The 11,496-nt window shown below is 37.7% G+C and overlaps 1 protein-coding gene across 3 annotated transcripts in view; it reads right to left on the minus strand.

Moving 5' to 3' along the window:
• LOC115238942 (calmodulin-binding transcription activator 2-like) overlaps nucleotides 1-11,450 on the minus strand; it is a 53,297-nt gene extending 41,847 nt beyond the window's left edge. For all 3 annotated transcript variants that reach the window (XM_029813151.1, XM_029813149.1, XM_029813150.1), the window contains exons 1-3: nucleotides 11,060-11,450; nucleotides 4,697-5,093; nucleotides 3,124-3,412 (exon numbers count right to left, since the gene is read on the minus strand). In XM_029813151.1, coding sequence (XP_029669011.1) covers nucleotides 3,124-3,412; nucleotides 4,697-4,921 — 514 coding nt within the window. In that variant the 5' untranslated portion in view covers nucleotides 4,922-5,093; nucleotides 11,060-11,450. The remainder of the gene's footprint in view (nucleotides 1-3,123; nucleotides 3,413-4,696; nucleotides 5,094-11,059) is intronic.
• Between the last annotated feature and the right edge of the window lie 46 nt (nucleotides 11,451-11,496).

Here is an 11,496-nt window from a genome sequence, read left to right on the forward strand (position 1 = left end):
AAAATAAAATATTAATAATAATAAAAAAATTATCCTCAGTCTTTAATATTTCTCCGATTGTAATAGTTTTGATTATTACATATTCAGTGATGAACATATCTCAGAGGAAAACGCGACGCAAACTACGAAGGGTTAAAGTCTATGTGCATCGGAAAACCATAGATCCAAAGAGAAACTTTCCCAGCCTATGTGGCACTAACAATAAATAACAAGGTCGGTAATAAATAAGGGGTACGATAAAGAAGGTCTCGTGCGTCACAAAAGCCGGTCACGATACAGAAAATGCCTAGCCATACATCAAACTTTTACGAGAAAGTGTTAGAAATATCGAAAAATAATTCGCGACTTCGCATATTGATTTTTGGAAAAACGAATCAATTAAGTATGTTTACATACACATACAAATAGCTCCGATTATATTTATTATTGCAATAATTTTTATATTTAATTTTAAAAAAATAAGCTTAAAAATTTATAAATATTTTTATAGTTTTACATCAGATTTTAATCGGATAAATATTTTGGTAACGTCAAACATGATGTGTGTGTGTATCGGACATTGCGATGAAATGTTTACTTACATTTTCAATTAAAATTTCAATTAAACTTTGTATTAACTAACCGCGTTAAGCGCAAAGTGTGTTGCAATAAGCGTTCGATTTCTTTTTTTTTTCTGTACGGCTAACCGCTTCCGCGAGTTGTCGTCGAGTTTCACCGTGTCGTTAGAACTTGGCGATCGTAAAAACTGTCATCTCTCGAAATTCGCGCGACGTTTTAGTGCTAGCATCCACGTCTTGTACTTACCGCACATCAAACGATAACTACTTTCCACGGCTCTCTATTTTCGCGGTTCTCTCCTTCTCTCTTCGCGTTCGACTCGCTCCTTCTATTTATATTCGGAATCGGATTCATGCACGAGTGCCCTTTATGGAAAATGTTGCTCAAAGAATAGAAGAACCGCGACTGTGTCTGCAGCCCGGTAAGTATATACATATGCCATACGAGTCGAAATGCATCTTTGCGCGATGCATACAACAGATTCTGGAAATGAGCCGAAACCTCTTCACGGCAGGGGACAGATGTACGTGGGTGGATATATAAAGTCCTCGGAAGGTATAAACGAAAAACATAACGAAATCATAGACGGAAAAATTCATTTTCGAGAAAAGTAGAGACAACCATAACAGAAATCTCACATCAGAATATTGTACGTGATAGTTTTCTTGTATATTCCATGGAAAAGTAGTGCAAAAGTTTTGTTGTAATATTCAAACACAAAGGTTAAATTAAAAAATTAAGATTAAAATTAATAATGATAGTTACAACAGAAAATAAAAATCGCTGTTTTATTTTTCTTAAAGTTGTTTAAAGATGTCTTAAAATGATTTATGGATAGAAAACATATGTCTTTTTATTCTTTAAAAATTCGGGCCACTTCATTGCCATTTCCTTCACGTGCTTTCGTAATGCCGATCGATAATTCTCACTCTGGAAAAGATCGCGATTCTCGAAAAATGAGTACGACGATAAGTGGGACGATTTAAGGATGAGAGGCTCTAGATCTCCTTCGCAGAGCGGATTTTCAGCGTATAGCGATCGATATTGTTTTCGCAATCTCTCCAGATAGGAAGGGAATAATCCAGCTCGGTGAATTGTGGATATTTGCTTTCTACATTCGGTTTTCAACTACATATTTTGTTTTTATCTCTGAGCTATACATATATACAGCGGCATATACACCGTGCGAAAAATATCGACGTTACGTATTATCGAGGATCAACGTGTAGTAGTTTTATATACACGGACCACTGTTTTCCGATATGGAACGACAGTTAAATTCATTTGCAACTGAACGAAACAATTTAACGAGCTGTAAAAAAATGCGACTATTTAGTTACGTGAAAAAAAAAAAAAATGATGTTACTACAATGTTACGTCGCGACACTAATTGCACATACAAATTTTTATTTGAGATATAAATCGATTTTCCATATCTGAAAAGGTCTAAAAAATAAAAATTCCCAAATCACCGATAAAAACTGCTGACGACCAAAAATCTAAAAAAAAAGAACTCTAAAAGATAAATTCATATTTACCGAACATCTGAAAATATCGAGAAATATTAAAAAATGTAAAATTTATGTAAATAAAAGAGGATTTTAAAATCTAAAAATAAATCGAAATATTTGATGATGCGCATTTATAATATCTACACTATCGATTTGAAGATTGTTTCATCCTCGAGCCGAATTTAATACAAAAATTCGTATTAAATTTAGCCAATCATATTCTTATCTCGCTCAATTATCCGCGCGATAAAAGTCCTAAAGAGTAGTCACTGCTCCTTAGCCAATTTACCCGGGAAGCTACAAACTGTAAAAGTTGTCCAACCGATAGTTTATCGTTCCCTCATACAGAGCCGCTCGCTGCTAATCGCGTGGTTTACGGGCCCCAAAGTCATTCCGAGCGAAACTCGAGTGCAGTTTGTGTGCAGTTTCCGTTTCCATCGTGATGAGTGGAAACTTTGGTCAGGCTTCTCTCCGTTCCGGTGCCACCGTTCTCATGCGGCAGTGTAACCGTACGCCTTAAAACGCTGGCATTTGTTTTAAACTTCATTGCGATTTTCTTCGAGTCTCAATGCGCGGGGGCTAATTCTTCGCTCGTTTCGCCGTTTTAGCTCTTCGTGCGGGAGCGCCATAATTTTCGAGAACTACTTAAAGCTGCCTTGGACAGGCGAGCCTGAAAACTTTTCCTAACGACACAAACAATCGCGAGAACCCTACCGCGACATTGATGCTGATATGCAGTAAGACTCATACCTCCATTACGCGAAATTGTATTACTTCTATTTCACTTTAAATTATATAAAAATTTTCCAACTTTTTGTGAACTTTTTTGACAATTTAATTATTATTTTTTTTCATCAGTTTCAAGATATATTATAACTGATATCAGCTGTATTCTTGTTCAAATATATTAATACACATTTGTTATACAAAGAGAAGAGTGTAAGACATATCATATGTCAGAACTCTTTCTAATTCAAATGCAAGGATAAATAATTTACGAGACGATCGTTCGGGGTTGTCAAAGGTACAGGTGAATAATGGCGGAAGTACTCACCGGAGATGGGATCCGCGCCATCGAGCTTCCTGTCAGAGGCGACGTTCTCATGAGCGACTTCCTTGCTCGTCCTTGGACGACATCCAGCGGCGGGATTCATCTCGTTACTGTTGGCGTCCTGGCTCTTGTACTCGTTCCGTAGATGATCGTTTCTTTCGTTCGGCTTGCAGACACCACCGCCAACCCCAACCTTCGGCGATGACTTGCAGCTGATGCCGCCCGAGTTCCCATTGATGTTTGCGTTAACGTTGATGTTGTTATTACCGTTGGTCGATGCGTGATTGTCGGCCTAAACGGAGCACAAAGCGATCGTAAAGCGCAACGAGTAGACTATTTTAACGACTCTGTCAGTCGCGAGAATGTTATTGGAAAGACAATAGGTTAATTTATTCGGTAAATAAATCTAGAATAATTGAATATACACACACTAGAAACTTAGGGAAAAGTCTTGAAAAAGTTACAAATAATTGAGTTAAGAATAAATTATTTCTTTTGATAACTTTTTAATTTTGATTAAAAGAGATATAGAATTACGCTAAAAACTAAATAAAAGTAGCACGATTTTGTACAAGATTTATCAACCAGTCGACGATTAAACCGTCAAATAAATACGACATTAATAAATATAAATAAAAAAGTTGCATGAAATCGCAATACTGAATCGTGGCGCGTCCTTCGCGACGAGGAGCAATCTATCCTCTTTAACCCTTTACATTGGAACGAGGCGAGGCTCGTGGTACCACCTGCCACCCATTCCCAGCTGTAATTGAAGTTGTCTCGTTTCGTATTGTAAAGCTATATAAGCGACAATGCTTTTTTTTTTCGCGTTACGCTGGTTGGAAAGGCAAGTCTTTTATTCCTATAAGTACTTTGTTGCAAGACTAACTTTGAAGATATCTGTCCTACACCGAGAAAGAACGAGAAATACTCGTATCTCGTGCCTTTCTTTCGCACCTTCGACCTCGCATTCAGCGATCATTTGACCTTTTACCGTCGATACGTTTTTAGCAGAAACTTTCCTAATACGACTTCTACGTTTAATCTGGCAGTTAAATCGAAGTAACATCGTCAAGCAATTTACCAGCGGCTCCCGAATGAGAATTAATTAACTGATTTGCAGTCTCGTATTGGATATCCACGTTGTATCTCGGAAATAGCACTGTCGCGCGCGTATTTGAGTATAAAGTTCCAAATAACGTTCTTGAAAAAATGAGAAATGCGGTCAAGTGTTTACCACAATGATAATCGATAGTAAAATAAAACTTTTAAGACAGTTGAACGCTCGGGTATTTTAAATTCTGCTCAATGTTTGAATTAAAATCTCAATTCTACGCCAGAATTTATTCTCGTAAAAGACTCGTAAAAGTAAAATGGATTCAAACATAATACGTATATAAATTCAGTTTCCTGGCAGTTTCAGTTGCTGTATAATCAGAGTCCGTATTTTGTAACAAAGCACACGGAAAGTAAACAGAAAGTAAACATAAACAAGAGCCTTCTCGAACAAGCTAAACCAGTCTACAACTTGCGGTTCGTTAATTATACACGTGTAAAAGTCGTGCTATGTTCTCACCGAGTTGGTCATGCAGGTGGACGAGGTAGATGAGCGCACCACGACGATCCTGTTCTGATTGTGGTCATTGGAGGCGATCGTGGGGACGGCGGCGTGATTGACCAAGGCATGGGTGTCGTTGGTGCCCGTTGAATTGGTGCCGACGTTTCCGCCGTTGTTGCCCAGGGACGTCTGCCTGATGACCAGCACGCTGCCCGCCGGCTCCAGCACGACCACTTGCCTCATCCTCGTTGCCCGGTACCACCCGGTTGTCAATCTGCCCACGCCGATTATGAGAGAGCGTACTCTCTTCTCGTCTATTCGACGACGGCGACGACGACGTTAAGCGCGTCGTCCTTCAGCACGACACGTTCGCCGACTCTTAAAGCTCCCACCCGTCCGCTGTCGCCTGCTCCTCCTGCGCGCACACAAACACACCCAGGCTGATATTAAAGCTGTCGTTTTAAGGGATGATCCTACCCGCCCGTCCGTTTCCCCGCTACCGCCGCCGCCCGAAGCGGATCTACACGTCCGCCTTCGTTCGTAAATGCGCGAGCTCAAGAGCGTACCGGCGTGGCTTCTTCCGGAAGACGAATCGATGAGATTATTTCTGCCGACATCGTCAACGAACGTCGATTTTCTCTCTCTCTCTCTCTCTGCTTCTTTTTTAATAGGTAACTCTTATGGTACACAACTCGCCGACACGAAGTAGCGGGCGTGTGCGCGGTTTAAAGTAAGGGTCAGCTCCAGAAGCTGCCGGCTTTTAAATAATGGCTCGTTGCACATTCAATACTCTAATGTATATCTCGTTTCTTTCAGCGAGCGTTTATGCTCGTAGCGGAAGATCGATCAATCTTGTCCGACAAATTTAATTTAAAGACACGTCATCTCGTTGAATGACTTTGCTACTTCGCAGTTTTTAATTCGTGTTAACGAGTTGGTCATATAAAGAAAAAATATGCTTTTAACTAGATTTAAATAAAATTCGTATAATTTTCTAAAATAGCAAAGTAGAACAAATAATAAAAATTTAAAATATTTTTAGATACATTCATGGATATATTTAGTATATTATATTACATAGGATGAACACAAAACGTTCTTGGCCTCGAACTGCTACAATTTTGTCATCCTAGTTTAAAGTCCAGCACGATTTTCACGTTTTCTCGACCCATTCGAACAAAGGGATTTGTTTTCAAGATCTCCGAGCTCGTAGCAACAGGAGATCTCGAAGGGATCGCGGCTTAAAATTGGATGGGTTTTGTTCAAAACCATTTATGCCCGTGTCGCGTGATACGCCGTGAAATGGAAGTTTGTGGGGAACTGATAACCGCGCTAAAAAGATATTTCTTAATAAGGTTTATTTTTATAAAGCGCAGCTTTTTAAATTTGGAAAAAAGACATTGTTAATGCATGATTTAATTTATGAATTATTTATATATATAAGCTAATTGCAAATAGTCGAAATATCGATAAAATAATTAATATTGTAGAGAATTAATAAATTAGAAACACACAGCCATATGTTTTTGCAAAACTATTTGTCGTTGCTGATTTTGTCTCTATGTTGGCAACACAAAATAAGAAACAAACAACACATCTACGATTTGGAACTACTCCAAACATTATTATGATAGTAATCTTAAATGAAAAAGAGCTATAATTTGTATCTCATTCGACTAATCTTCGTAGAGAAAATAATTTTCCAGGAATTAATCTACCGTAAGGTAAAAACCAAAAGCTTCAAGTTATCGAAAAATCAACTGACCAAATTTCGGACATTTACTTTCATTTAAATGACTATACACGAATTTTCACGTGAGACAGCAAGATTATTCATCTTCCTAGACTCCGCGGAACCACTTAAGTTGGCAGGCATTGTCATAAATGGATTTCTTGGCCCACTATCATTGGTCTGCTCGGCAAAGCTTGACCTGCATCGTTGCCAATTCCAACACAAGTAACAATTCTAACGGTTTACAACAAAGAAAACTTCTGATAGTATCTATTGCGTAAAAGAAAAAAATTAATAAAAAGATTTTTACCTCTATCTTCCGTATGTCGCTCGTATTCTATATCGTAGAGATCGTCGTATATATTTATTATAAGCAATCTTTATTCCTTTTTTCTATTTAAAAGATGACGAATATATTACATCTCTCTCTGCGGAGGCGTATGAAATATTGAAGAATCGTCGGTGATAAAAAAACATACGATGGAAAAAATAAATTTTAGATTTTGTTCGTTTTATTTCAATTTTTTTTTTTTTTTTTTTAATAGAAACTGTGCTATATGATATTGATATAACCCGAGAGCCGAAGAGCGTTTTAGAGTCGCGATGACATTACGTCTCATCACGCACTCTATGTGTGATAAATGCACACCGTGTATTTTAGTAAGAATTAATGTCATTCGCTTGGTGTACTTTCAATAGATATTAAATATACAGGTTGAATGTTAAAGGCGAGTAAATATCGCGGCCATTCATGTATGGAGCCGTATCGAGCGCGCGCGTAGCGGATATCTGCCAGTACAACGGCACGTGTGGTAGTAATAATAGAACCGTCGCGTCGTCGGTGCATTCACACGCGGAGGATGCCTGCTGCTATCCCACCGCATGTTGAGCATACAACTTTTACCGTATAGACTTATGTACCCGTCCCTCAATTGCCATGGGATTAAGACCCGGGTTTAATCGGCCGATTCGGAGTCCCATTCGCGAAACCAAATCGTCGCGACCATTTGCATAATGATCACGAAGAACGCTCTGGAGATTCGCGGATTCAGTATGTAACTCGAGAAGAAGTTGCAAGATTTGATAAAGGAGACTAGAGAAAAATTTCCTAAAAAATTTGAACTATTTAATTTTTTAAATGATATGGAATTATCTCTTGTGATTAAACGTAGTTAATAAAAGTGTAAAATTAAATTTGTTGTTGTTGTAATGTTTTTGAATTTGTCTTTGCAGATTTAAAATAAAATAGTAGCAACGAAAAAACGGCTAAAAAATACATTTTTTTGTGTGTTTGTTAAGTGATATTTACGCCATTCTCTTCAACGTGAAACACACATACTCTATCTAGATAGTCTAATAAATTGCTATTATATGTAAAAAATGTATGAAACCTCTGTATAAAACTAAAAAAATTTCTTTTCAAAACCGGATAGGTGTACCTTATATGAACAAAATTAAATGTACCTGTTAATACACGCTGTGGATTACACTTGTCACATGTAATCCTTTGCCAGACTGTGTGCTGTGTCACGTGTAATCCCAGAATTTATTATCTGTAAACCATGCTTTCCAAGTTAAATTAACACCCAAGATGATCAAAACATTTTATTTTGAAAAAAAAATGTTTAAAAACTAAGATGAAAAAAAGCTTTCTCACGTCAATATTACATATGTTATACGTGCACAATAAAAGCAAACTTGATTAAATTTATTCATTATAAAAGCATATTGTAGAAATAATATAGAATTTCTCTCTCGCCTGTGGGGTGGCTTTCTTCTCGTAGAATAAAATCTAACATGCCAGGAATGACGTGAATGAAAAAGGAACACCAATCGGTGAATAAAATCTGACACGTCAATAATGACATATGGATATAAAGAGAATATGTGACACGTTCCCTCATCGCTCTTTCACCACCGACATAAAATTCTTTAGGCATAGCGTGCAATGCATATCAGTTTCGTGATGTTATACCGTTAACCAGGAAATCGCGCAAGTATGTAGGTGGCCACGTATACGCGTTTAGATCGATCGATCTCAAGGCGTCCACATGTTGTTGTGCCCATCTTCCAAAAGCAAAACCGCTGTGCCTCGGAAATTGTAGCAATTTGACATTTATCGAGCACGATATTAAAAAACGCACGCGAGCAACGAAAAAGACATGCCACGCATCGAAAAGGTCGACTAGAAAATTTTCACTTGAATATTTTTTCCCCAACGATTTAAAAAATTCCATTTGCTTACAGTTTTCTTATTTATTTCAAAATAATATATATAAATTTTATTTTATTTTATATAAAGTAAAATAATGCAAAATATTAGACAAATATATTACGACAAAATAATTGTCTCTAATATGACAAAATCGATACTTATAATTTTTTTTTCTTAATTTATATTTTATAATAATGATTAAATATGTATATCGAGTAAACTCCATCTTATATTCACTTTGAAAAAAAAACATATTATTTTGTTATAAACATTTAGGCAAAAGATTAGCGTTTCGTTGCAAAATATCTTCCTGAACATTAGGGATTTAGTGTAATCAACAACCGCGCATCACTTTTGACATGTCAGTTGTATTCGAGAGTGAACATCAGTTTCCAAACAGTTAGTTAGGAGTCAGATGTAGTCTAAAGTGATGTTCCCGGGCATGATTCTAGTTATGCAACTAGTTACTATCGTTTTCGAACGTGCCGTCAGAATCCCAGGCGGCAGGAAACGCACGGCATGCCACTCTTGATAACAACTGATTACGATGAGTCGAGATAACGAATATGTTGGCTTACGCGCTGATATTACATTAAATCGTATCGATATCACCGATAACTTCTTTCTCTTTTAAAAGTGACTGATAAATATACGTGTTTGAATGCAAATTTAAATTAAAAATTATTAAACAAAGATTAATTTTTCTATAAATGTTTAATTTTCAATCATCCCTTATCCCGATCCAAGAGATTTACATAGCATGAAAACCCGAGAAAAGAGTTCTCGCTTCAATAAGTCAAGGCAATAAGACCAAAAGATTAATTTTGTACTCTGAAAATATTATCCTTCACAAGGTCTTCCAGAGCCCTTAAGGGATGTATTTACCACGCAGCTGCTGTTAGAGAAGATTACGGCGTCTCTGCGTTAACATCTATGACGTTTGCATTATGAAAAGGAAAACGGCAGATTTCTCTTAGATTAAAGAAATTAATCTTCGTCAAATTGTCAAACATTAACACGGAAATTATCAGAGAGGAAAAAAAAGTAAAATAAATTTAAATTTCAAGTAGAAATGCAAAAATAATTTCTATATCTATTTGCAATCAAGAGCTTCGAAAATTCGGAAAGCATAATAATCTTACCAACGTAATTAAGTAACTCTCAATAAACAAATGCATTTTTTTAATTTCTAAAAATGCGATATATAATTTAAAACACAATTATCAAATATTTTTCTATAAAATATATCATACATTGTGATAATGTGATGTGATAAAACCTGTAGTTTATGTTTTATTCATGTTTACGTTCCAGATTCGTCTCTGAGGCAACAAAAACACGATGGGATTTATATAACGCTTATTTTCCTTATCTATTTTCATTATTTGTGTAGCCTTGTAAACTAAATACACAGAAATTATACCCGCGATAAGATTTCGAGCTTACATATGAAGCTCTTTTAAAGCTGAGACGTAACTCCAGCTTTTCCACTGGAAATAATTTTTCATAAAAATCATCGTGTTCATCCTTGACAAATAAAATTTCGTGTGTAAACTTTGCAAAATATCAACATTGTATCTTAGGTATCAATGCAATAGCAGACTAAACACAATATTATTGATATTTTCAATTCCAATCGGAACGAGTGTTATTAAAAGTCTTCGTATAAACTGATCTTTAAAAATAGAAAGATATTTAATTTGCTTATAAAAGAGCGATGGCCTTACAAATTTTTAATTTCTCATTTTATATATCTGTTTTTACTTTTATAATTCGAAATATATTTATTTTAATACACAAATACACGTTTCGCGCGGAATAACAGCTAAAAATACGACGTTGCAATATAAGTTCCCGATTAATCAAACTTGCTTGCTCTCTCGGATCGATGAAAATCGAATAAATCTACCGCGTCGTGAAATGAATTTTCACGTTAAACGATTCATCGGCATTTTCGACAAAAGCGCGAGGAGGAAGAACGTTATCTGTCGCGATCGTTATCCGCCTCGGAATACTGCTCGGATGTCCGCCGCACGTGTAAAACGCGAGATTCCTCCCTTACGGATGGCGGGCGAACCGCGGTTTTACGGGTGTGTGCGCTAAAAATAGCGGCACCCATAAAACTGCTCGCGCTCGCGAGGACCACCACGCGAGAATTCGCGACTACGATGAAGTCGACGACGATCGCATCGCATGTATGCTCATCTTCTATATTTTAGAAACATGTTCTTACTTATATACACACACCCACACACACACACACATATATATATATATATATATATATATACATATGTTTATAAGTATTTTCTATACCTGTAGCTTCCTACTTAACGCAGAAATATTCTAGATTATTTATTAAACGCAAAAAGAGAATCGCGCGACACAGCGTCGTCGGGTTGTGGAGAGAGCAGCATGCAAAGAAGATACTTACAAGGTCCGTGCTCCGAATGAGAACAGATTGTTCGTCGACGAGGGCGATCATTTCGGCACGGCGCGCCTCCCGGTGCGCGTCGGCGCGTCGTCCCCTATAGCGTCGTCCTCTTCTCAGCGTCGTTCACCAGCGGCGACGGCACCTTCTTCCTCCGCGCGACGACACCGCGACGCTCATGATCGACGACGACGATGACGACGACGATCTCGTCCCGTATATGCGCTACCTCGTGTACGTCGGGTAGCGTTGCCTACGTGGAACGTCCTCGCGTGTCGACGTGCGTGCGATGCGTGACACACTTCTTCACGCAGGGAGTCGCGCGATCACGCGTGCCCGCGGCGGCCGCGGTCGATCCTCGGAATCCATGACAGGTATACAGAGCGATACGTCGTTGTACGTTGCACGAAGAGAGGTGCCAGGCGCGAGCGTGGACCGAA

Source organism: Formica exsecta, unplaced genomic scaffold (assembly GCF_003651465.1).
Source record: "Formica exsecta isolate Colony F162 unplaced genomic scaffold, ASM365146v1 scaffold363, whole genome shotgun sequence".
Classification (NCBI taxonomy): Eukaryota; Metazoa; Arthropoda; class Insecta; order Hymenoptera; family Formicidae; genus Formica; species Formica exsecta.